At 35.8% G+C, this 27889-nt stretch overlaps 1 protein-coding gene across 21 annotated transcripts in view; it reads left to right on the top strand.

Moving 5' to 3' along the window:
• The window catches only part of NRXN1 (neurexin 1), a 704201-nt gene that overhangs the window by 279991 nt on the left and 396321 nt on the right, over window positions 1-27889 (top strand). For 18 of the 21 annotated variants that reach the window (XM_017829343.1, XM_017829340.1, XM_017829336.1 and 15 more), the window contains 3 exons: window positions 7188-7571; window positions 15121-15324; window positions 17492-17518. In XM_017829343.1, coding sequence (XP_017684832.1) covers window positions 7188-7571; window positions 15121-15324; window positions 17492-17518 — 615 coding nt within the window. Of the gene's footprint in view, window positions 1-7187; window positions 7572-15120; window positions 15325-17491; window positions 17519-26718; window positions 26724-27889 lie in introns of those variants that run through there. The other 3 variants (XM_017829339.1, XM_017829350.1, XM_017829353.1) reach the window with 2 other exon arrangements.

The following is a 27889-nucleotide window of genomic DNA, read 5'->3' as shown; positions in this document are numbered from 1 at the left end:
TCAGCCTAGAGTCCCATTCTGTTGCCTGTACAACTTACTCTGAGTGCTTTCTTACCTAAAAAGCAGTCATTTGGTAAGAAGGAGCTCCTGAGACCATATTTTCCAGGGTTAAGTAAAAGATTTCATACCTTCTCCACTGTTCCATCTTTCTTGCTAGGTAGGCAGCAGAGGACACAACGTGGTTCCCAACTGCTGTGTCCTGTCAAATAGGCTGAGTTTCTTCCCAGTACTCCTGAACTGTATATCCTGAATTCCTGCAAAAGACAGTAGCTTCATAGCTGTTTCACATGTGCCCTGTCTTGGCCATGGGATGTATGCTGTGGTCACAGTCCTCATCACAGCTATTATATTGTGCTTTAGCTCACAAGATGTAAAGTGTATTTAGAATTAATACCTTGCTCCTATTTTTACACTGTTTCTTTAAAGGTAAATGTTTTTCCTGGGCACAAAAAGCAACTAAATAGGCTACATCAGATAAGCAGAGAGATCAGAATAGTTGTAGTAGCTCTACTTGCAATCTTCATATTTAAATGATCAGGATTGAGAAAAGGTTTAGAAATAAGATTTAGTTTCTTGTACACAGTCTTATGAAAAAGTAAATTGCTGAGATAATGAATATGATTGGAGAGGCTCATTAACTCATACCTAAGGGAAATGTTTGTCTGTTCTGCTCTTAACAGTACTGCTAATTCTGCAGAAAAAGAATGGGAAAAAACCCCAAAAGCATAAACTAAATAAAATCCAACCACGAAGCAGCTGTAAAGGTCTTTGTTCACAGTGTTTCTTGCGACACAGTAGAAATAGGTTTAATAACTGCTTTCTGAGACTTAAGTGTTATTTAAATTTTTTTTAAACTGGTTACCATATTCAAAGATAACCTTGCACGTGTTGGTTTTTTTTAAATAACCACCATTTATCCTCTGGAAATCATTATTACAAAGTGAAATCAGAGAGGAATCTTACTTTTCTTGTCAACCTCTAACTGTGTAGGGCAGTGTAAAACGGAATGTATCAGAATGTATTCATAGGTAGGTAGCATTCAAGGGCTAAGTCACTGGAATTTTGAACTAAAGTTAGAATTTCAGCCTGAATACCAGAAATTATTCCTAAAGTATGTAATTAGAGCTTAACTATAATCAGTATCTCACTGTAAGTAGTACTTTGTTGATATCAATTACATGTATTGTGTTATAGGTTCTTTTTTTTTACGTGTACACTTCTATATATTGCTTCCCACATGTTTTCAAACTTTTAAGAACTGCTAGATTTACGTGTTTCTATTTCAACAAATGTTAATAGTTTGTGTATTTGGGAGAATGGGTTTATATTGAATTTTAAGGAAAATTCTTCCAATGATCCACTTAGTGTTTTTCATTTATTCATAAGCTTATAGTAAAATCGAGATGGGTGACCTTGAGAGGTCCAATATTTTATCTCTCCAATGAAAGTAGTGATAGTGTACTTGTGTAAGTCTTGACAGGTGTTGAGTCACCTCCAGCAGTCACAACCTTCCCACGTAATCATTCATAAGCTGAATAATTTTCTATGCACAAAACCCCATTTTTTTCCATCATTTTCTTGTCCATAGCAGGCACAAAATACACCACACATTTTTCCCCTATGTCATATTTCTATAATACTTAGGATCTGAATATTAGAATCATAGAATCATAGAATCAGCTGGGTTGGAAGGGACCTCTGAGATCATCAAGTTCAACTCTTGATCCAACACCACTGTGGTTACTAGACCATGGCACTAAGTGCCACACCCAGTCTTATCTCAAAAACCTCCAGGGACAGAGAATCCACCACCTCCCTGGACAGCCCATTCCAATGCCTGATTACCCTCTCTGTAAAGAATTTCTCCCTAATATCCAACCTAAACCTCCCCTGGCACAGCTTAAGACCATGCCCTCTTGTCTTACTGAGAGCTGCCTGGGAGGCAGATTATGTCAGTCTCTGGTTTAGAGACTAAGAAACACCAGCTTCTTCCTATCCTTATTATGTCATGTTCTGTAACTATGGGTCATTTTTATTACCATCTTCTGCAGTCTCCTTGACTGATCTACATCTTTCTCAGAGTTCAAGATAAAACTTTACCAATGCCCAGTAAAGCGGCACAATAGGCTTCTCTATAACTCCCAATATATTTCCCATTTTGATCATATGTGGATTATTTTTGACTTATATTGTAGACTCTTCCTTTGAAGGACTGCTCACTAATCAGTTGTCCTTTAAGTCAATAATTTTTGCCGAAGCCCATAATTTCATTAGTTTTTCTCAAACTGCTTTTCCAATACCTAAAGAAATTTCTGAATCTTTAAATTGCACTGTGTTCTTGGGTAAAACAGATACTCTGCAGAATCAGAGTATCCATGGGTCATCCAGGACCCTTAAATTTATGTCCAATTTCTGAAGATTAGAAATGCTACTGTTTTTTTAGAGTCTAAAGGTAGATCATGACTTCCCAGACTCAATAAGTCACTCCACTTGTCTTTTTAGTCATTCCCTTTTTCTTCTTTCAGGCTGGAAAAATCACATACTATCAGCATTTTTCCATTTCTTCCTTATTCTGATAGAAATACAGACAATATTTCCTACTTTGACTGTTAAAAAACTTTGCAAGGAAGCTGCATGTTTCCTGACAGGCATTATTGCCTCAGTGTTGCTCTTTTCAAAGAAACAGTTACTGATCTGATTATGGGTGCTGTTATGCTAGGTAGTATGCAAAGATGGAACTTTTAGGATGGTTCTTACTACAGAGTTGTTACAATTTAAGGTTATAGTTTTCTCTTGAGTGGCCAGTGCTCCTCTGAATCTGCTACTTCCTGGTAATATCTGTTGTCTCTAGGTTATTTTGTAAAATGAGATGTGTCCCATTTTTTCCACTTGTCAAACTTGACAATTCTGTCTTGAGAAGGATTGATGTTGCAGTGTCTTTACAGGGTGATTTACTAACCTTTTCTTGTACTGGGATAGGTGTTCCTTTTTCTGAAGATTTCTCTTAGAGGAGATTAGAGTTTAATTGAATGTCTGCTTAAGGAGACTTTCTCCCTGAAAAGAACCCCCTTTTTCAGTGATAGGGAGATGTTCTTTCCCTCTTGCATTCCAGAGAAAAGCTGCCCCTGTGGGCATATCCCTGCAATGTGGACAGATAAAACAGATGTTACAGGCAGGCACAGGAGAGAAGACAAGGAAGGAAAGGGGCTGGAAGAAAACAGGACTTTGTGTCTTTTTCAGGCCCAGCACTGCTTTGCTTGATTCTTTTTTGATTCTTTCCACTGCCTTGGCATTTTGGGGGGATACCTGTGTGTATCTTACTCTATACCACATAAGAAATTTGTATGCTCCATTAGCTTTCCTTCTTTCTGCTTCTGTGGAAAGTGATGTCTTCACATTCATAAGCAGGAACATCCAAGTGAATTGGAACACACTGGTGATTTGACAAAACAATTCCTTTTAATCTGCCTATAATTCCCAGAGAAAGTACAATTGAAATCTTTCAAAGGGGATGTGCATTACAGTCCCCAGTTTCTGAGATAGCATCTGCCATTGTCATGAGGTCCAACTTGAGATGTCTTCCATAGAAATTAAAATTTCCCTTAAGAAAGAAGACAGGCTTTAAAAAAAAACCAACAACAAACCCAAAACAACACAGGATGAAAACCAACCAACCAACCAAAGAAAAATCCCCAAAACAACCTCACCAAGATGACACAGCACCCTCTAATTCTGTCACAGCTCTGGATGCACTGTGAATCCAAAAGTCCAAAAGTGCTAGTAGACTCGGTTTTTTTTTTTTTTCTTTCTGCAGGCCCATGTTCTATGAACTTGAGTTCTACATTTAATTTTAGGATACTTACAAGACCCTGTAATTCTACTGTATTTTGGAATAGTTTTCTTATTTCCCCTTATTTTTCTTGGAATGTTTTCACCTGCATTTACAAAGCAATTAGTGAATAAAGTTTGCATTACCTGTCAGAGATACATAAAAGGTAATTTGGATATCAAGAGCAGTGATGGCTGTACAATTGCCTGGACATGCTATTACAAGTTCAGCTGGAAAGTAGGACAACTTGGTAACTGAGAGCATGAACCTCTTGGTGCCCAGGCATAGGTTGTCTGCTCTTAGATAGACTATAGCCTATCTATATTATAATCTTAGTTCTTGTTAGACAGTGTGCTATGTGATATTTTGTTCAAGCTTCTACATAACAGCTTTGGGTCTTCTGAAGGTGCTATGTGCCTTAGTGTAGCTCTCAAAAGAATTAAGTAGAGATAACTTACAGTATTTTGGTTGAAGATAATGCACACACTATGGCAGTTAGTTGGAATGTCATGAATATGTCCAGCAGTAAATTGGAGATAGTCTAGATGTGTCATAGTGGTTTCGTGGCCTTCTAAAACATGAAAAAGATGCACAGAGGAGTTGTTGCCTGTCATGTTTTTCTACCCATAGTCATTAGATGCTATGATTGCACTAAGATTTTAGAGCAATTCTCCCAGGTCATATTTTATGGAGTTTCATTTATTGGGAAGGTGAAAAGTTCATTTATTTAAGAAGCTGTTGCTAACTATTCAAAATAATATTTAAGCTGTCTTTGGGGTAATCCTTTATGACATACTGAAGAAAAATTTCCCACTTCAATCTATCACTTAACTATAATTCACAATCACCAGAGTGTAGTGGTGATCTACAGTTCCCTTTATCATTCACCTTTCTAAGCCTTCTGTGCTTCCAAAGCTTCCACTTGGAACACCATGTAATGTTGCAGCTGCACTGGTGGAGATTTACCTGTCTTTTCTTATGCACTCAAAGTAATCAGGTAAAGGATTCCTAGAAGTTGTCTTGAATATCTTGAAAATATAAATGCCTTTGTCCAATAGAAAACAGCATTACTCGCATTCATGAGCTTGAGGTTGGAGGCTGCAGCTGAGTTAACTTGTGTGGGTGCATAAGTGGGTGCTGCCTGAACACAGGTTTAAAGTATTTGGTCCTAAAATAGCATGTACAGCAACAGATGGGAGCAAGTCAGCAATACCAGTAAGAAATACTGAGGACAAATATGATTTATGTTTACAGCATCTTTATTTTTTTTTGGAAGGAGAAATGATCTCTTGTCTGTTAGCAGTCCTTCTTGATGCCCAGGATGCTCTCAGAAAAGTTAGCTATCTTGGTTTGACAGGTCATTCACAGGTGTCCTTGTTTGATGCACCTGATTAATAAGATCAAATCTCAAAGTGTTTATGCTTGCATGCCTGAGGTCAAATCTATAGCAAGTGTTCCATAGGAGTGCCAAGTTCCACTTCAAGAATCTGAGCAGTAATACAAATTTTTAGAGTTAGCAAAACATAATAATCTTATCAGTTTTCAACAGATGGAGGTTGGGAAGAAAAAGAATCTTGTCTCAACATGCCTATTTCTTACAGTTAAGACTGAAAGTTCATTTTTACATCTGTGTGATTATTCAACTCACACAGAAAACTTTTCTGATAATACATAAAAGGGAAAACTGACCACATCCTTATTCTTTAAATGTCCTTATAAAGATGCAAAAATGCTATGCAAACCTTTGTTTTATCTTTTTAGATCTCTTCTGATAGTAGGGAGACTGTTTGTAGTGGTATCCGGCCCTTCTAAAATCCAAATGTCCCAAGTCTCATGTGGAAGTTGGACCACCTGAGATCTTTACTCCAAAGACCTTTCACTAAAGATCCAGATTCTTTAGTTATTCATTCTGCATTGTTGAAGTTAACCAATTGAAACAACAAAAGAACAGAAAGAACATAGCTTCCACAAGAGTCCGTAGCTAAAAGAGAAGCCTAAATTTTAGGATATATCCAAGTAGGAGAATGATCTTTTTCTGACCTTCCTTTGCTTAAAACTCATATTTTAGTATGCATGCTCTAAAAAAATCTGAATGTCTTATTCCTGTGCACAACTATCACAGCGGAAGCATTTTTGATAATTGGTGTTATCTTGTGGAATCTCTTCCAGGTTAACATTGGAGGTAGTGAATCATGTTAGTTTTGTATATATGTGTATGATAAATTCATTGTGGTAAATATGATTCTTCAGTGTCTTGTCATCATTTATACACTTTTAATGGCATGTTCAGAAGATAAGTGTTACATGATATGACTGGTACATTATAGTAATCTGGTGACCTATATAATGTTTTGATTTATATTTTGTTTGCTTTTGCACTCCCATAGAATGGTAAGGAGTCACTTCTGTGAAGATCTACATGAAGATTTTGTTTTCAAGTGATTTTACTTAGCAATAAAATTAAATTGGATTGACATAAGTATGTTCTGTGACTTCATGTATAAAATTTGTTTTTCTGCTTATTCAAACTGTAAAAATTGAATACCTCATTGTTTTTAAAAAGTATAACCAAAAAGAATCTTTGCAGTTGATTACAGTTTTTTTAGTCAGACACTTTGTAGAAAGAGAACTCTATTTTAGGTTTAATTTTGTTTATTTAATTTTTAAATTTAAATCAAATAGATACTTCTGATTTCCTGAAGGTCTATATACATCTTCTCTCCCTCTGTTTGTAACATGCACACATTTCGAGGTAAGTGCCAGAGGCATTGATTTTCACTCTAGGAGCACATCACTACCTTCTTAATGATTGCCTCCCTGGAAGCTGATGAGAGTATTTTCCTCCTGCACTTAAAGAAAAAAGTCTTATCCAAAGCCCACTGAAAGTGGTGAGAGTCTTTTAAAAATACTGTGCCTTTGGATCCAACCCAAAGACACAGATATGCCTCCCAGGTTACAACCTATCAAGGCAACCTCACCCTTAATGCTTTGAAATGCATATGAGGTAGTGAAGATTTTGTTGTTGTTGTTGTTGCACAATGAGGATACTTCTGAAAATAACTCTCAACTGCATTCCCCCTTCCCCTATAAGATTGATAAGGTGATTTTGGCTGGATTTTTTTGATATTGTGATCCTGTAGTATTGTGCATAAATGTTTTTTCTCATAATTCACTTCCTGACAGTATTTGTACTCCATTGGAATTAAAATAGTGAAGTGTATTTATGATTCTATAGATGTACAAATAGAATAGCTGTACTTCACTTATAGCTGTTTGTGACGTGCAGATGAATGAGTAAAAAAGCAGAACCAAAATCTTTTAAATGTCTTGAAAATCATGCATTTTGTTGTCTTTTCAGGGACCATATCTGTGAACACATTACGTACACCATATACTGCACCAGGGGAAAGTGAAATCCTTGACTTGGATGATGACTTATATCTTGGAGGCTTACCAGAAAATAAAGCAGGCCTCGTCTTCCCAACAGAGGTGTGGACAGCACTTCTCAATTATGGATACGTCGGCTGCATTAGAGATTTATTTATTGATGGTCAAAGCAAAGATATTCGACAGATGGCTGAAATTCAAAGCACAGCTGGAGTAAAACCCTCATGCTCAAGAGAAACTGCAAAACCTTGCCTTAGCAACCCCTGTAAAAACAATGGTGTGTGCAGGGATGGGTGGAACAGATATGTTTGTGATTGCTCTGGCACGGGCTACCTCGGCAGATCGTGCGAAAGAGGTAGGTTCCAGAGATAACTGGAATGCAGAGATAACTGCATTTCTGTTTTACAGAATCCTGCACAATGATTAAAAGTGGTAAACTGACTGAGGCAAAAAAAACCATCCTGTTTTTTATTTGATATGAGATGGAGCCCTGCTCCGGACTGAAAGGAACAACTCTAGAGGAAGGATCTTAGGGGAGACTCTAAGATGCATGAGGAAGTATTAGTTGCCTATGACAGAGAGTCAGTATTGCTGAATGTTTCGTAGAAAATTCCTCCTTTTTCTCTCATCATACATTGCTGAGTTCTGAAAAGCTTTGTAAAAGCAATTTTAAACAGTATTGCATGGCTATAAGGGTCACATTCCAATTCCAAATGGAGGTCTTGTTCTCTGCCTATTTATGTCAATATCAGTCTGTAATTAAATTTACTTTTGAATTCCACAGTATCACTTAAATCTGTGACCAGAACTTCATCCATGAGTCAAAGCTGAAGAATCAGTGTAGGAACTGATATTTCTTACCTAACTCTTTTTAAAAGGATCCTAGTACCCAAGAAAACTGTTTCTAGTTATCTTAAATCTCTGAGTATCCCTCTTGCCTAGAAAAGGTAACAGTGAAGTTGACAAATGCCATTTATTTTATTGAAAAGGGGGATAGTGGCAAGGAAGGCAGATGTTGAAATTAGTTAACAGGTAGAAAATCCTGTAATTAATTTAAAATTATGGAGTGTGCTAACAAAAGATTTAATGTAAGTAGGCAAATAATAAAAAAGTGTAGTTAATATTTTAGGTTTTTATTTTTATTCTTATTGCAATAGAAAATGTGTCAATGGTAGAAGTTTTATTTTTTCATCTCACATTTGACAAAGTACAGATTCTCTTCAACCTGAAATCTAAACCTAAAGTTTATTGACTGGAAAGGTAAATTTTTTTCATCTAATTTGATTATTTTTTCTAGCTAGTCAGATGAATCAAAAATATTTTCTTTAAAAACAAAACCCTAATGAATATTTCAAAGTTGTATGTAAATAGATACGTGCATTTATGTAGTATTAATACCGCGATATTACAAGCATTTGCAAGAAAATTCTCCGATTTTTCTCGATTTTTTCCTGTCTTATTTTCTGACAATTTATGCCTTTGGCTCATGGCCAGTTATTCTGAGCTCTCCAGATTGTTGTTACTGGTGGAGTGGAGCTGGCAGAGGGCACAGCCGAGCTGCCTGAGCATCCCCGAAGCCTTCGGTTAAACATGGCTGGTGTACCACCCTGTGGCCAAACTCTCCTATTACATAGGGCACAAGCGAAAACCGGATTTGCGTTTTTTTCCAATGAAAAGCCGGAAAACATGTGCGTTAGAGACATAAACACGCGCAGATCTGCAAAGAACTTCAAAGCAGGCTTCATCATAACAATTTACCATAAATATATTGGGCAGGTGGTGATACTTTATATAGAAAACGTTGTCTTTTTTATTTCCCATGCCTTATTTTCAGTCACTGTCCAGTTTAAGGCTTCATTTTCCCGGTGCATGCCCCCAGTGGGAATGGTGGCACTATAGTGGTGGTGTTGGCTTCTCTACAATAATATTTGGTTCTTGTCCAACAGAAAAATGTGCGGCAGTTCAGCAGTATGGGATCATTTCGTGCTCTTGGGTTTCCCTCTCCAGAGGAAACTATACTGAAAGGAGATGTCTTCTCAGTAATATTCATATCCCAAATGGTCATGCATTAGTAAGATTATAGCTTTTGGGATTCTGAAAGCGTCGTGCTGGCATCGTACCACACAAAGTTATTATAGCCACTGCCAATGTGCAGTAACTGATAAACTTTTGTATTTGGTGATATAAGCAACACAATTATAATTGTTCAAACTAATTTAAAGAAAATAAGAACCTGTTCATTTCAACAAACAATACAGTTTCACAAAGAAAAGAAAGCTTTATAATAAAATATTGGAGATTAAACAACTGGAATATTTAACATTAAGTCATTAGGGTGTCTTCAGTAAACAAAAGTGTGTAGCTGCTTTTTATTGCCATGATTTATTTTTCGTGCTATTTCCCCTAAAGCAGGAGTGATAACATCCATACTTATCTATACTTGGATGTTTGGTGTACAATACAGAATCTGAAATATTTAGAGTTTATTAGTGCACAAAAACCCTGAAACACCGCTTGGCCTTATTTTAATTTAGGTATACTTAAAATTATATACATACATACATACATATATATATATATGCATGTATATATATATATATGTATATATATAATGTCCATACCCATTTTATCCTTTTGAAAGTTATTCTTGATTTTACTCTGGATTTTCAGTAAGGTTAAACATCAGTATAATCTGTAGATTGGCTTTAGTAGATTATAGAAACTACAGCAGATGGATGGACAGATGTCACAGCAATATAATTTGGCTTCCTATCTTTCTTTGTAGACCACAGTATGTGACTGCCTCTTGGCAAGGCCTTTTGCAGGTGTATGCTCTTGACTGGATGGCTAGGAACAATGAACAATACTAAAATAATCAAGCACTGATAAGGAAAATTAAGCATGCCAACAAAGATTTATCAAAGTGATATTTCTGAGGGGAAAATATGTTGAAAGTAGAGTGTGTTTAGATGTCCACATTGTGCATGCACAGACACCTGTGTACACACATACCCATTAAAGAAATGTAACTTTCATTCCTTGCATTATATCTGGATGCTTTATAATTTTAAATGAAGAAAAATAAAGGTAATATGATGATATATGGTATGAAGAATCATGTGTTAAAAATATTAGAGCAATTTCATCACTGTCTTAACTGATTGGTCCTGTGTGTTAAAGTTCTAGTACCCCTACAATGTGGCTTAGGACTTCAGTCCTGAAATAATACCAGTGTAGGAATTGGGAGAAACCATTTCAACTTCTATTCACATATTATCTAGTAACAAATCACATATAAATAATTGTTTCTACCAGACTGATGGAAAGATTCCCTATGATTCACTAAGTCTGCAGCTTTGGGCCCAGGTTGACTGAAGTAGCTACCATAGAGAAAACACCAAATGCCTGGGAATAGAATAAAAAATAAATTTCACTCAGTAGCAGCCAATACATATTTGAATACTCACACAATTTCTAGGAGTAAAATGATATATATCGGGGTGTGTTTTCAGGGCACTACTATTGCTCTACTAATACTGGTAAATGAAACAAGATCAGAGAGCAAACCTGAATACTTGATTACACGTGATACAAATTGTTCACATACCTCCTGGAATGACTCTGGACTGCATTGTCTGTCACTTTCTGGGCGAATTTTGTTTGTGATTTTGGAGATAGTAGACACAGAGAGTGATTTTATGCTTTAAAAACAGCTCTGTGGGCTGCAATACAGTCTTCATATTATTGCAGACACTTTGAAATTGAAAAAGCAAGAAAAAATTAATAATTCTCTCTTTGGGACTTCACAGGCATCACAAGAGGTTCAGAGAAAAAAAGATCCTGTTTTATGTATTAAAATATATGCAGTAGGCATCTGTACTCACCAAGCAAGCATCATGTTTTTAAAACAAGACAAACCTGACTGCAAAACTTATGAGAAAGAACACTGAAATTCAAGTACCTAGTCCATACTTCTTTCACTTTAATTTAAATAGGCTGTGAACTGAAGAATAGCATCTGGTTGGAAAATTCTGCCTATGCCTATAAATATCCAGTTCAGTATTTCTGAGGGTAGGAACAGTTGTAGGTAAGTTTCCAGAAGAGTTGGTGCCTCAGTCTCTTGAGCAATTTAGGTAATTGCAGCTCAAGTGAAAATTAAGGTCCTGAATCCCCTCAGGTCAGTACTAGTCTTCGCATGCTTAGTATTAGGCACAGAGATGATTGAAGTGTTGTGTGTGTATATGTATATGTACATGTAGGAAGGAACACTATCTAACCCTGAAGATTTTAATAAGAAAAAAAATTGAAGAAAAAAAATAGAGAAGGGGAACTGACTGGGTTCTTTTTAGGGTTTTGGTTTATTTGGGTGTTTTGGTTGGTTGGTTTTTACTTCAGAAGCAGCAAAGGTTTTAATTGTCAAGTTTATAAAAAATATTAAAGAATGAATGTGTAAAATACCTTTTTATGAATCTTTGTATTATGTATTACTGGTTATTTCTTGTTAGTAACTCTACTGCATACACTTACTTGCTGCCACAGAAAAAGACTGGCAGTGATGTTTAACAAGGATTTTCTTGCTATTTTTCTTTTCAATGCTATGAATCCAGCACTGAAGTGGTAGTAAAACTATTATTCTTTGACGTGTAGACTCTGATTATACAAATGAATAGCAGATTCTGAGCTAAATTTATAGCCTATTATCATTTGATCTAATAATTAAAAGAAAGCTGAACAAGAGAAAAAAGACATTCTGACAATATTTATGTGAGAATATTTAGCCATATAGATTTCAAATAAAGATGAGACAAATACTTCCTTGGAACTAGTTGGTCCAAAGCAAAAAAAAAATAAAAAAAAAATAAAGGGGGCAAAAATTGATACTTAATTTTAGACAAATTGTTCCTTCAAGTTTTGCATAACTGGTGCCTCTCATCATTCAGCTCACCATCTTAGGAACAAGGCCTTGCAAATTAGCAATTCATTCTTGCCAGTTTTGTGTTTGTTTTTACTTTATTTGTTGTTTGGGTTTTGTTTTTTTCTTTCCCTTGTGATACCTTCGTATTCAGAAAGCCTGTGACTTGGAGCTCCCTGTATTGAAAGGAGCTAGTTGACATGAGGGAGATTCCTCCTTGCCCAAAGCTTTTAAGTCATTTGATCTTCTGTTCAGTATCCTTGGTCTGTTCTTGGAACATCTGTTTCCAAAATAATTGGCACAGTCTGGTTTAGGAGGATTGAGTATCTAATCACATCAGGTCTGTTCACCATGATGTTAAATACTCACAGGTCATCTCCAATTAAATTAAGACAGTTCCTTCTCTCCTTTTTCTGTAATTTTCTAAAAAAAACTTGAATAATTATAGGAAAGTTGGCAAATTGTAACAGTGCTGATTCTGACAACTTTCTTTTACATTATCTTAAGATAATTTGTTACCTGCAGACTTCCAGTGTTGCTGAATGTTGGATTTGCTTTGTATATGAAAGCCCTCAATTCTATTAGTGTGGTGGTTTTTAATAGACCATATAAAAAACCTTTTGTGTTCTTTTATATTAGCATGTAACTTTAGCTTTTTTCCTAGAATTCTTTATCTAAATCATATTTATCTTGATAAAGATCTTATGAGCTTTTTATGCAGAGGCTAGACAGCTAGCTATAGGAATGAGTTGTAATATAACTGTAAAATAGACATAGGAATGAGCTCATGACTTTCACTCCCCGCTCCCCTCAAAAGAAAGCAAGGAAGAAACAAACACACAAAAAACCCTAAACCCAAAACCAACAAAGAGAAACCCCAAACAGTCAAAAAGCAAATCACCTTTCTCTGAAAACTCTGACATGAAATCTCTTTTCAGACTGTTGCAAGTATTTAACCTGTTTCACAGAAAAATTTTAGGTTTTGAATATGCTGAAATCATCATTACCTGCGTAGCTAGAAATCATCAAACCTGTCAATGTGTTCTTCTAACCTGTTACATCTAAGGACTTTCACACCAGTATTAGTAATCCCTTTTTTCCAACATCAAACTCTTTTCTCCATATTTGTACTGGGGAGGTCTAAAATTCTTTACACAGGAGAAGGTTGTCCAGAGAAGCTGCAGATGCCCCATCCCTGAAAGTGTTCAAGGCCAGGTTGGATGGAGTTTGAAGCAACCTGGTCTAGTGGAAAGTGGCCCTGCCCATGGCAGGCATTTGGAACTAGATGATCTTTAAGGTTTCTTCCAACCCAAGCCATTTTATGATTCCATTAATGAAAATATCATCTATCATTTTTGCCTCTTAGAGAATTAGTGGAACATTTTGTCCTTCCATGTATCGTGTAGGCTGAAAGTCTTGAAGAGCTTATCTGTCTTTAACAGTATACGAGATGCAATGGAAACAGTTTTGACAAATTTAGTTATGATACTTATTAAACTTAGTACCAATATTATTAGTCTTTGAAAAGTTGGGACCACAATACACCTTTGTTATAGAAAAGTGTCTCCATTATACTGCAGCAAATTGAAGCATAAGGAAGTTTCCCACGAGTGTTCTCTGCTGTCTTCTCTTTCTGCTCATTGCTCATTTGGTCTGTTATTGGGCGAGTAACTAACATTTTATTCAGTGAGTTGAGGTGCCCCTAGAATTGCACCTTTTTATAAGAAAGATTCTGTAGGATTGTGTTTAGATTTCGTCATCTAACACTTCAACCATTTCTGAGATGGAGAGTTTTTGAGTTAAAGAATGGAAGCTAGGAGGTCTCTAGTGAGGTAGTGGTAGGTAAACAATCAGATGTCCATAAAAACAGGGCACATTCAGGTAGTGCATTTTGCCAATTGGGTAGTGATTTTAGTTATGAAGAATGGATAGTTTTGTATGTTTCTGCAGAGCCTACTGGTGGTCTGCCTACTGACTGTTGTGTTTGGGTAAAGGGTGTTACTCTTTCACTGCTCCTTCCACCATGATGTGCCACTGTCAACAACCCTAAGAGCCATTTCCAAAGGCTGTGGTGGTTGACTGGCCACAATGTTTGTTTGTCCTGCAAGAAAGGACTTCCTAACACATTTCCAAAATGCATTTCCTTTGCTTTCTAGGAACCACAGTGTCTCCTTGTGAGCAGAAATGCAGTCTTTTTGCTACCTTCTTGTTACCAGCCTGGAAGCTGGGAAAAGAAGACTTGTGGCTGGTTGCTCTGGGCTCTAACAGACTGTGATTGCTCTGTGTCAGGGCCTCTTGCCGGGAGGGTTTCCTGTAATGTCTGAAAGTGACAGTTATTTGCTCGTCTCGGGGGTTTTAAGATCTTACCCTCAATATGCCAAGTCTAGTCTCAATCCTCTTGTTGAGGCTGTCGTAAGCTTCATGTACCCATTTTTGATTCTATACCACAGGTTTTGTAGTCACGAAGCAATCTGTGCCCCATCCAAACCACGCTGGGCACAGTTACCCATTTTTAGGAGGCTTTTTGCTAACTGGATGATAATTGTAACTGTGGTGGTAGCAGTGCTGATAGGTTTATACATCAAGCATCCTGAGGATGGTTATCTAGGTGAATGACAGACATGGCCTTTTATTAGGCTGTAAGATTTACCTGAATGTGTTTTACTGTCTTTGACCTACTTTGAGTAGTTCAGGCCTAGTTTTTCAAGCATTGCTTTATATGTGATTTTACTGATCTGGTTGGAGATGACTGGGCCATTACAGAGCAATTTAGTTTCTTTAAAAAGCACCAAGATATGCCACTTAAACAAAATAAAACAAGAAAAAAAACTAACAAAAGCCCAAATCCAACTTTGCTTATGTAATAATGAAATGTAATATATAATTTTCTGTGTCGTGCTAAGTAAATACACATTTGCTGTCTTATCTTTAAGGAGTTTCAGTAGACAGAGCATGATTCTTAAACAACTGATTTTCTCCTTTATGTTTTCAGAGGCAACAATTTTAAGCTATGATGGAAGTATGTTTATGAAAATACAGCTCCCTGTTGTGATGCATACAGAGGCCGAAGATGTTTCTTTACGGTTCAGGTCTCAGCGAGCTTATGGCATTTTAATGGCAACAACTTCCAGGGAATCTGCAGATACCCTTCGTTTAGAGTTGGATGCAGGACGAGTTAAGCTAACGGTCAACCTAGGTAACAACCTCTTCCTCCAAGAAATTAACATTTTCTTTACATTTTTCTTTTTGCTTGCAAACATTTATGAAACAGCCTGTTTTAACATTAAAAGTAAACTGAAATGATATATAAACACATGTCAATGCAACATTTGCGTATGTACATACACAAATACATGGCCATTATTATAATTTATTTTGTTTTCTTTTGCATTTTTGTATTCTTTATTTAGTCTTAACATAATCCATCACAATATTTTTGTACTGTTGTGTATTCTAAAAAAAGAAGACAAATTCATCAGTGGTATTTTTGGGCTAAATAATTATTCTTCATTGTGGAAGGCTGTTCTCCTTCCACAATTTCTTCACAGTATCAATTCCACAACGTAAATGTGCAAGCAGAAACAACATGCATGTAGGTCAGTTCAGTTTTACCTGCACCAATTAATGTAAAACATGCAAATATATCAAAGACTTTCTAGTTTCAATACTGGAAACATTGCAATTAGATATTCCCACTGATGGATTTCTCGGTCTCCTTTTTTTAGGTGTCAAATCTATAGTAAATCCATCTTCTCTTTTTTAAACAATTCTGTAGTGGTATTTTTGTAGTATCAAACGATAACACAACCCTTCAATGCCCAAAGACTGCGGCCCTCAGCAAACAGCCTTGTGAACACAGGAGGCACAAGCCCTTTTACAGAAAAAAAATTGGTTTCCTTGTTTAAGGACAAAATGTTAGGGTATGGTTTTCCCTAGTTAAAAAAGAAAAGAAAGAAAGAAATAAAAGCACTTCTGCCACACTTATGAATAAGTCCGAGTCAGGACCTGAAAGAGAACAGAATTATGCTCAGGAAAATGCACATTTCGTGCAGCCATTCCCATTCAGCAGAATCCTGTTTTTAAAGGGAATTAAGTATTTTATTGTTTTAGTTGCCGATAAATGATTTCTAGAAAGCATGGGTGGCGGTGAGAAAATAATCACCCAAACCCTCCACTTCATAAAAGTGTTGCTCACTGAAATACTGTCCTGGTGTTTAGCTATCAGAAGGGAGAAGGAGAAGCACAGGGTATCCCAGTTGACTCTTCCCTTGCAGTCCCCTCCAGTGGGGAGCTGGGGCTGCTGCAGGCCGTGGTGGGGAGGCTCCCTGGTGCTTTCTGTAAAGGGGTGTGCAGGTGCTGCTCCTTGGCTGTTTGCAACCACTTTTCTGATGCGGTTGACGACACATGACAAACTCAGCTATATGGAAACAAAATCTAGGTTTGATGGTATATCTGTTCCTCAAAGGTATAAACCAGGACTAGCTGTAAAATCAAGTAGCGTGGTGTAGAGTTTAGATTTTTTTTTCAGCAATAAATAAATGCAGGTAGCTCAGCAGATGATTGTGGACAGATCAGGTTATTCACTTTATATACAAAACACCAGCCCCTGCCTACTTCTATAGTTTGTGAAAGTAAATAAAAAGTAGACAAATCCATGCCCTAGCAATATTGTTCCTTCCTCTGACACCCCTTTTTTTTCTCTTTTTTTTTTTATTTTTTTTTTTTAGTCAGGCAAGAACATAATCTCAAAATATAAAGAATTCTCTTCATTCTCTAATGAAAGTTTATAAATATGTGACTTTTTTTTTTCCTGTGTGTTAATGTAGCTTTAAAGTAATTACTGTTCATTTCTTAAATCTATACATTAAGGATATGTAAACCCACAAAACCTTATTTGTAGACCTAAGTAATGTTAATACTTAGTTTTTGGAGATAAGCCTTTGAGGTATACTATCCACAAGTTGTCCAAGATGTCTGATTGTGGCCTGGCTTGCTCTATGACCCATTGTGACGGAGCACTTTTTAATTGCACTGAGAGAAATTACCTGTTCTTTCACAGATGGGGAGAAAGTTGCAGCCTGCCTCAGTTAAGCATCTTTGACTTTTAATCCTAATTTTTCACTTAGATTTGTCACCATGTAGCTTTGTTTGAAATTGGCCATTTTTACCCTATTTGTCGTTTCTATTTATAAAGATTTATCGCAGTATATCTGGGTTATAACAGTATGTAAACACTGATGATATGGAGTGGCCATATTTGCATGTGTCTGTCCCCGGAAGGGTGGACTGTGATTTTATTGGATGTCTGCAGCTATTACCTTGAAGGATAAATTTTCATTTTTCATCTATTCTTCCCCATCTAGACTGTATCAGGATTAACTGTAATTCCAGTAAGTGCCTATTCAAACTTTTTAAAATGTTATTCCACCATTATAAAATATGCAAACTAGATGAAAAAGATTGTGGACAGCTCGCAAGCACTCGATAATTTATTAATGAAATGTGATGATTAATTATCATTGTGTAAAAAGTCATCATATACTCTAGCATGTAATTTATGTCCTTCCCATAGGACATAACTTTAGCTAAAATACTAAAAAGTATCCTACAGTTTGTAGACAAACATAGAGGAAATGGTACCTGTAGTACTGTATTATTCTGGATGGGCTATTTTATTTACAGTAGCCATAGAATTTTTGAACCAGCTTTTCTGATAAGCTGTCACACATTTTTTACCCCGTGTCCTCCTTCTAGTTTTCTTGACATTTTGGCTTCAACTTGTGGTGAGACTGTTGGAACATAATTGTTTGTACTACACAAATTTCTATTCATAATCTTCCAAGACAATTAACTATATTTACTGGCTGGTTATAGCACAATTGGTTTTGCTAAATCTTTATGTAAATGTGATACATTGCAATAAGGACATTATTAAGTCTGAAAATAACCATATTTTTTATGATGATTTTTTACACTCTAATCATGTAGAAAAAACCTTAAATTGAACAATTTTTCTCTGTGATATGCATGTTTATGAAACAGAGGGAAACATTTGCCAGATGAATGGACTAAATTTTAACTTCTCTGATATTATTTGGATTAAGAGGCTATATTCTGAAAGGAGAAAAAGGACTGTGATTTTATTTTGAGTCTATGGAATTCCTGAATGGTGTCAACAAAATTATTGATAGTAAGTATGGTAGACTTGAGTTTTGGGTTGTTCTTTTCTTTCCCTTCTTAACAGGTTTTGCAGGCCAGAGGACTGGCTTTATGAAAATAGAAACAAAGCTAAACAACAAACTCCATAGGTGTAATCTGTAGTTGTTAGTAGTTAAAAGACATTAACATAACATTCCTTAATAGTTTTATAACCTACAGAGATAAACAAGGATCTGCAGTTATAATTTGTCATTTGGTAATAGATTTTTCAATTAATGATTTTACAAGACAAAAATACAGCATTTGTATTAAAAAGTAGAATTTTCTTGCAGCAAGTTTTTAATCTAAATCACACCTAAATCCAGACAGACTTTTCAATAGAATAAAGAAAATGCTTGTAGGTACAAAGACATAAAGATAGCTTCCTTATATATTAAAAAATAAAATTAAAAAATAAAAATTTCCTGCTTATAAACACAAATATTTTCTATTGCCACTTACTAAAATGTATAAAATCATGAAAAATCTCAGAAATATTTTGTTGGTCTGCCACAGGACACTAATTTTTTTATACTGATGAAGTCCCAATGAGAAAAAGCTTTCCAAGTGTAAGACAAACAGCTTTTTGAGCTGAAATGTAATGAGATTTCCTGCTGCTTGTAAATTCCTTTTTCCCTAGAAAAGCAATATTGCTTTTTTTCTTAACTTCCTTACTAAAATCAGAAAATCCCTTTGAAAACAGAATTACTAACATAGGGAAAAAACCGAGGAATAAAGCCACAATATAACAGGTGTTTTCATTTTTTTATCTCTTTTGTACTAAACGATGTGTCATAAAAATAAATTTAAATGGTTTCTAGGTTTCATTTTTAAGCAAGTTTTGGATCAAAAGAGAATCTGCAAACACAAAGTAATAAGCCTCCAATTAAGGGGTTGCAAAGATGAGAAATATATGTACTGGATTGAATTAGCAGTTATAAGTTCTTTTTGTTCTCATACAAAAGCAGCATAACCTCTCTACAAAATATCCTCGATATAAAATACTCATAAGTTATTTTTCTTTGCAGTTTGTTTATAGTCTTTTTGTTATTAGAATTGAATTTCGTGATTAGTTCCATCTCCCTTTGGTGCTTGTGTACTGAACAGGGTTTTGTGAGCTTTCAGTACGGTAAGTACTACAATGTTTTCTTATCTGCACTCATTGTGCTTTTTCAACAACCAGATAACATGTCTTAATTTTTAGATTATGAAGAATTACTGCTCTTAGCAGTCCTTAAAAAATGCTTGGTTATTAGGCAATATAATGGGGGTTTGCTTAGAAGTTAGTCATGTTGATGTAACATCAGTGTTGGGACTGCAATATTATTTGTTATACCTAGACTAGTAACAGAGCTAATGTCAGGATGAAGCTATCTGGTTTGAATTTGGAGAGATAGCTTTGGAAAAAGAGTTAAGCTAAACAGAAACAAGCTGGAGAGAAGAAAAAGGAAGATGCGAATGTAAGCACCTTATCCTACTTTGATCTAGTGAATAAAATACTGCACCTCTTCCTCTCATTTTTGCTTGAGTACAGCCTGAAGCCTGTCTTCTGCTCACTACAGATCAAATGAATAACTCTTGTCTCGACAGAGCTAAGATTTTGGTAGCAATTTTTTCCACACTTGATCATGTCTTCACCTTTAGCTATTGTCCTGTCTTGCAGAAGAGGTGGCATTTTGTGGTCTTCCTTTTTTGAAGCACAGAATAGTTCAATATTTCAAATGTTAATCAGATATCAGATCACTACTGAGCTTGTGTCTCATTAATAATCTTATGGAGACTGTTCATGCTGTTTGTATGGAACTGTGTAGCATACTAAATATTTTGTGCTAGGCTGGAAGATTGGTATCCTCATAAAACCTTACACCACTCGAAATTCTGTCATGTCAGTCAGAAAATGCCATTGCTGAAATGTTAGTTTTGTACATCTTTAAATCACCTCATTGTGTTCTTCAGACCTGCAAGCTTACGAAATGAAATTGTCTGTCAGGTAGTGAGATAAATGGTCCTTCTAAACTGCAGGTACATGTAGGTCAATGTTGATGCTGACACTAGGAGAAAGGGGAAAACTTATTTTATGAACAGAAATAGCTGCTATGGTTTCAGTATTAATGTTCATTGGCTGAGGAACTAATTTAAAAATAAGACTGCAGTGAACTCTATTGGTTTAAATTGCATGAATGCACAGCATTTTTTGGCATTAGTCATTCTGTAAAAACTAAGTTGATGGCTGTACAGCTCCTATATATTATATACAAAACTGATGAGCTAATCCTTAAAAATTGCCTAAGAATAAAGTATTAAAAAAAAAATAAAAAATCCAAACCAATTCTCCGTTTCAATGAGAGAAGTAATTGTTACCCTTTAATTGCAAACTATAAAGCATTAATTATAAATAGCAGTGAGTCCTGTTGAACTGAATGGGATTTTCCCCTAGTATTTCTTAAAGACAGAACTTCATCCCATAAAATTTGCATTACAGTTCAATAACAGTTTCTAAATGATTTGTGAACAAATACAGGTGTGCTACATTTCCCTATTTTTCACTGCTGCAATGTTAAGGGCTAATATCTTGACTTAATTTAAATTCCATTTTTTTCCCAGTTTTAGTGCTTCCAAAACATTAGAACCTGAAAAAATCCAAGTACCCGTAGCTCTAAAGGCTGCTGGTTTTATTATGCAATATACTTTTTGCTTTATCACAGGCACGTGCAGTCCTACATATTATTTCATCTTTCGGGTTTTGAGCATTTTTTATTATATTGTGTTGCTGTAATTTCTGAAAATAAATTGTCTATATTTTTATAAGAGTCAGCAGAGTAGGGCTGTAGGGGTTTTATTAATTGAGGCTGTATACCATTAGTAATTTTAACTGGTAAATAGCTGACTCTCATTTCTCAATCTGATACTTTTGCTCAATATGAAAACATACAGGATAATAGTTTTTTGAATGCTGCTGTGAAAGATTGCTCAACTAGTGGTAAACAGTGCAGGAGAGATTTAGGTCAGTTTTCTAGTACACAGTTTTGCTTCTGTAGGCAATAATTCATAGAGAAATCATGCTGAATTCAGTTACACTCAAATGTAGGACTGTCATAAGAAATCGTTATGAATTGCAGAATGCTAGGGAGTAGAGAGTACTGTCATAGTATACATGTATACAATTCCCCAGGGAATGTGTGAACCAGCCATGCTGGCTGGGTGTCCACCTTTTTCAATTAAGAAGAGTATCCTGGGCTTTGAGGATTTTCTGCTTGTTCTTCCAGTGAAGTGCCCTTTCACAGATTGTATTTATATGCATCTCTCCTTCTTTTGTCAATCTACTTATTCATCCATTCTCTATATCATTTATTTTTCTTCACATTTTTATTTTCTCATTCAACTTCATTTCTCTGTTCTTCTCTATAATCCATAATCTTTTTTCCTTGTTTTCTATGTTCATCTTTTAAAACTTTCCTGTTCTGAAGATGTACAGATTACAGATGATTAAATTATTCTGTTTGGCATATGCAACATCTGTTACTGAAGCATTTCTTTCTTGTCAAAGTATTCTACAAATCCAGGACATGACAAGAGGCTCTGTCAGATTATTGGTAAATAAGAGGAAAACTGTATATATTAAAGAACCAACAATAGTGTTCAATTACAGTATATTTTCAGTTTGCACATGAATTTTAAGCAGCAGAAAAATCTTAAATGAAGACTATACACCCTTTTGAAAGCTGCTGCTTGTAAAACTGCATTTTACTGCGAACTCCACAATCTTCAGCTGTGCTCTTACGATATTCCAAAATCTACTATGATAAGCAAATCGTTCATACATTCCCATGTATTAACTTCTTACTATCTGGTGAAAAGAATTATTAGAATATACTATTTGCTCCGTTTTTGCTGTTATTTGCAGTAGAAAATTATTAAAATTATAGAATTTTGTAGCTCCACACAAAATGTAAGATTTTGTATTTGGCCTATTTTCTTACACAGTGCTTATGAATGGGGTGAGAGTTTGATATTTTTGGCATTAGGTCTGTCTGACAGTTTACTAAAAATATATAATAGAGCTTTACCATAGAGAACATGCAGCAAATCAGCAGGATACTTTCACTGGAAGTTCAGTGAGGGACTCCCCTCTGATGATGGCATAAAATTTGAAATAATTATAAATAATTATTCTGAAATTTTACCTGTACTTTGCAGATTTAGAACAGGAAGTCATTGGACTCCTCATTCAGCAATATGAGTTTAAAGGCCCCTTTTCACATAATTTCCTGAAAAACAGGGTCTACTGCTGTGCCACAAAACTGAAAACGTACATGGCCTTTTTCAATCAAATTCTGATTACAATCTACTAGTTGCTAACAGAAAATATGCAAAAAAAGGAAAACTGCTTCTTTACTCAGGAACTCTCACTGGAGTTCTCAGTACTGAAGCTGTACGAATACCACCCTGTATCTTGTTTTAGGCACTGTGTTGTGAAGCAAAGTTGAAAACAGCTCAGCCAGGAAAAAAGTTCAGGTTTGAAAGCAAAACCTGTGTAAACATAATCAGGAGGGCTAAAGTAATTAAGGGATAGAACATAATTTTTTCTGTACAGTCACAAAAGCCAGTTATGAACGATGCTTCTGATTTCTCATTCTCTGTTAAATATAGAGTGAAAGCTCATCACATTAATTGGCTTACTGGGGGAGTGGTGGCAAAGCCATTCACCTCCTCCTGCAATCTCCTTGTCCACCTGCTCTGGAGAAAAGTAGTAGCTGTTTGCCCTCACTTGTAATCTTGGGAGCATCCAGGGCAAGGTCTACGATTTGGTTTTAATGAAAACTCAGGAATATGCAGTGGGTATTTTCCCAGGTGCTGACAGATGTTAACACTCAAAAATATTTCTGAGAAAGTGCTCTCCACTCCTTGAAAGGTAGGAGTGACTTAGCTAGGAATGTAAAGGGAACCAGCAGGGCCACTGCTGATCATTTTTCAAATGCTTGCATACCATTCTTTGGGTTTTTGCTGCAGAATTTCATCTGCCTCTTAAAAAAATTTTCATGTACTTTAAAAATTGTGTTCTTCTAACTGTCTTCCTGTCTGCTGGTCCTGCTCTTACATTGCCAATTGCTTTGCTACCAGCACAAATGCTCAAGTGTCTAGGCGGTGAATTTGACTAAAGTGACCCATTAACAAAATTGTTAATTGTTAACTTCCTGCAGTTTTCTGACACCTGTTGTAGAATAAAACAGGATATGGGGGAGGCAGGAATGGTGCAGGGACAGCAGAAAAATAACCTCTGGTAAAGAGAGTCGACTGTTTTTTTTCAGCAACACAGACTTATGCTGTCCCAAAGTGAATTAATTTGGCCTACATCTAAGCAAGAACATCCTGGGAAAGTGCGTGTTATTTACAGAAAGACGGAAACATCACTTCTTGAGATATGGAATGCTTTAGCTGTACCAGTTAAGGAAGTGATCTTTTAGACAACTGAAGGGAAATGTTGGAAAGGCTTTTGGGTAAATATGTGTACCTTCAGTTCTGTATATCTCAATTATTCTTTTCTCCTGAATTTGGCTCAAAAAACAAGCTGTAAGTTGAACCTAGGAAATATCTGAGGCCCAGTTTTAGGGAGTTTCAGGCATGAGGAAAAGTCATGGAGTATCATGAAGAGCACACATATTAGGAGGTGCCAACTGAGGGGATGCTGTGCTTTTTGACCATTCACGTAAGATAAGCTTTGCCTTTTTGTGAAATTTCATATGGATATAGTTTGTCTTGAGAGAGGACTCTCAGAAAGTAACAGTGAAGGCACATTGGACTTCTGAGTGTGAGCTCTCTCACATGGTGATTGAGAAAGTCAGTCTTGTGATATACTGATTTCTCAGTTTTGGTAAACACAGAAATCTTACAGGGAAATACTGAAGTTATCTGAAAGGCTGCCATTTTTATCTCTTCCTTTTGCAGTTGTTAAGAGAAAAAGAAACAAACAAAGGGGGAAAAAAATAAGCTTATTATAAAGAAATCTTTAGAAGAGTCTTGCACATATTTTTCAGTGCCAGTGGTGAGGTCCCTGTTCTTTTCTAGCTCAGGCCTAAACCTGCTTATCTGAGGCATGGGAGACAATTATCATATTAACACAGCAAACAAAAGCTCAAACCTTCATTAAAGTGAAAATAAATGCTTTAGATATGCTGGCTGACCATTAAAGTGTCTATCATGTTTACTTTCTCCCTACTGACAAAGCTTTCAAGGTCGGCTGCTGGGGACTGAAGGCTTTGCTCTATCAGTGCTTCCAGCCTACGTGAAGGACAGCAATAAAGTTTATTTCTGTGCCTGCATTCTACTTGCTGCTTATAAAACCTCATCTGTGTTTGCTCTTTCTTAGCTAACAGAGGGGAAAATTGCCATTAGTCTTTTGGCAGACTGTCAATAAAATAGCATTTCAAGTTTTCTTGCTAGAAAACAGATGTTTTCCTTTTTTCTGTGTATACTTCTTTCCTTTCTTTTCACTCTTTTATCTGTCTGATTTTTATCTTTTTAAGTCCCACATTCTACTCATGGTACTTTAAAGATAGAACTGATTTAACAGGGGCCTCAGTAATCAAATATATAATAGTAGTATATCTGTGGCTTTCTCAAGGTACAGCAGTGTGCTCTGCAATAGCCACAGTAAAAAAGGCAACAGTAAAAACTTAAATATATGATTATTTAAGTAAATTTGAAAATACATACAGTAAGGCTAGTTGCCCTAATTGGTGGTGAAAAATCATTAGATTAACTTTCGGATAAAGACTTGCTTTTTTAGCACTACCACATAAATATTTTCAGAAACTTACTTTAAGATTGATGAAAAATAGTAGAGCTTCTATTTGTGATATTTTGGTGGATACTTTAATTTTTGCCATGCCAGGTACAGATAGTTGTCAGTTTAGTGCATATGTGGGGCTATATTACATATCAGCTGGCTCTGAGCTTTGGTATGCTGCCAAGGTTTTACAAGCAGAGCCCAAGGGAATGGTCTGGAATGGCCTGAAGTTGTTCCCTCTGATCCTTCAGCCTAAACTCTTAAAGGAGAGCAGGGAGCAGAAGATCATCTAAAATACTAAATATGACAAGAGGACTCTTGGAGGGTAGGAAGCAGAGATTGCTGCAAGCATGTAGCCTCTCATTTTACCAATAGGGACAAAGCAGCCTCCAGGATGTGCTAGATCTATAAGAATAGATTTTCTTGAATTAATAGATACTGATTTATATGCAAGGGAGTTGTGTGTGTTTAGCTCATACTGGTCCTATAAAATCTTTCATAAAAGGACTTTTCAGAAGAAGTAGACTAGACCTTTTAAATATTTTAATGGGAAGAAGCAGTTGAAAGCAACTTTTTCATGTATAGCAGGTCCTAAAGTTCTCTTATTTTACTTTTATGTTTTTCTCATTCAGCTTTTGAGAAGCAAGATGACTTAATCAAATTTCAGGACTGGTGATTTACATTATCCTCACAATTTTTTTCTGTGACAGAAAGTGGGCGTTACAGTCAAATCTTGTAGGGGTAATGAGGAATGCTGTTCTAATCAGTAATAGCAAAGCAATTGAATACTATTTTCTTCAGGAGAAGAATATATAAAAACTAATGTAATGTCATTCATATTGGTGAACTGGGCTGCAATGGCAGTCATTTCACAGTAAAACTCTGCTTTATTGCTCGCTAAAACTGGTCCCACAGGAATCTCTACTAACTTATTCAAAAATGATTGAGAAATGAAGAGGAATACTGAGATGATATTATTTGCAAATGCAATGAGATTATTTAGGAAACTCAAATGAAGTGCTATACGTGAGGGTTTTCTGAAAGGTTTCAAAATGCTGCATGACTGGGCGGTAAAATGGTAGGTGGAATTAAATATGTACAAAGTAATGCATGCTAGAAAAAATAATCTCAATTATGCAAGTACAGCAATGGAGTCTTAGCACTGAGCTGAAGAAATTGTGCAGTCATTGTAAATAGCTCTTGTAAAACAGTTCAGTGCTCAGAAGTGACCAGGAATCCCAATGGATATTCATAGCTATGGGGTTCCTGTAAGACCAGAACAGAAAGCAGCATTATGCTATTATGCAGTCATTGTTTCTCTGCTTCTTGAAAACTGTGTGTGTGTTTAGTTCCAGTTCCTCATGATTAGCTTAAATAGGAAGAATACAGGTCACTGCAACAGGGAGGATTACAAATATGGATTAGCTTTCCCACATGGAGCAGCTAGGCAAGCTAGGAAAAAATAATGCTTGAGAGAATATGGATTTTTATAAATATAAAATTATACAGCCATAAGAAGCAGCAGGAAGTTGATAGTTTGATGATTTTTTTTTTAATTAAATGGAAATATGTCAAGGACTTTCTGTGATGAGGCAGTTTCTGTAGTTCCAGTAGTCCCAAACAAGTCTGTCCCTGGAAGCTGTGACTGTTAGTGATTCCTACAGAGCCATCCTGCTTTTCCATGCTGCTCTTGAAAGTATAGTGCTGAACTAGCTGGTCTTATGCACCATTTCCCCTATTACTTTGCACCTTCTTTTCCTAATGCTTTTATCATGAGTTTATACCCTGTATTCAGAGCAAACAGGAAATTAATTAAGTTGACCTTTCCTATGTACTAAGCATTATGAATAAGGTCTTTGACTTAGTACTAAGACCTTTCTGGCAAGAAATTTTGGTCTCTAGCTCTTTGTAAAGAAAGTCATTTTTGGCATTCACTATTAAGAAAAAATAACAGTAATTCAGTTGATAATGTTTCTAAATTTATACACAGATTAAAAATACTTTCAGTCTTAACGTAAAAATACCTTTCTTTTCACAGTTTTTTTGCATTGTTTCTTAGGGCTCTCTGTTTCTTTTATAAAATGCTCTTGTGATGAACCTTTATAAATATGTTTGTGGAAAACATTTAGAAGTGCTTATAAATGAAACTTCTATGGAGAAATACTCCAGTCTTTCTATTACAATATTACAATTTGAAGAGTTATTTTCAGTGGATAGAAAGTTATGGGGTTTTTTCCAAAAAAGTCTGTGTAAAAAGATACTAAAATCATTACTGGTTTAGTTCAGAAAGCATTTAAATGCATTAAGAAAATGCATAGGACTGTTCTTCCAAATGCAATGCCTTACTAAATCAGTGGCCCTGTGCTTATCTTGAAAACTTTTCAAGGAAAACCAAACAAATTGCCATCTCTCTGCAGGTAGATACTGTTTTTCTGATCAATACATCACATACTCACAGACATCATTCTGACCTAATATATACTTGTAAAAAATTCATTCAGTACATGTTTGTGTTTATTTTTTTAATAAAATGGGTATACACGAGTAAGAAACAGGGGAGAGGGAAACAGTATCAAAGAGTGAAGTTTGAATGGGATGTCTGGTTCAAACTAACAGAGCTAGTGAATATTGCAGTAGGTCTAACACATGTTGAGGTGAATTGCCAAGTTTCTTCCTGTCCCTCTCATAATAAATAGACATTATGAATAGAACATTTCTACATTATTAAAAAAGTGCAATTAATTTCAGTGAGAGTCAGATCTGATCCTATTTCTCA

The sequence above is a fragment of the Lepidothrix coronata genome, unplaced genomic scaffold, assembly GCF_001604755.1.
Source record: "Lepidothrix coronata isolate B3197 unplaced genomic scaffold, Lepidothrix_coronata-1.0 Scaffold163, whole genome shotgun sequence".
Lineage (NCBI taxonomy): Eukaryota > Metazoa > Chordata > Aves > Passeriformes > Pipridae > Lepidothrix > Lepidothrix coronata.
The sequence above is the reverse complement of the archived record's forward strand: the minus strand, read 5'-3'. Positions and strand labels throughout refer to the sequence as shown.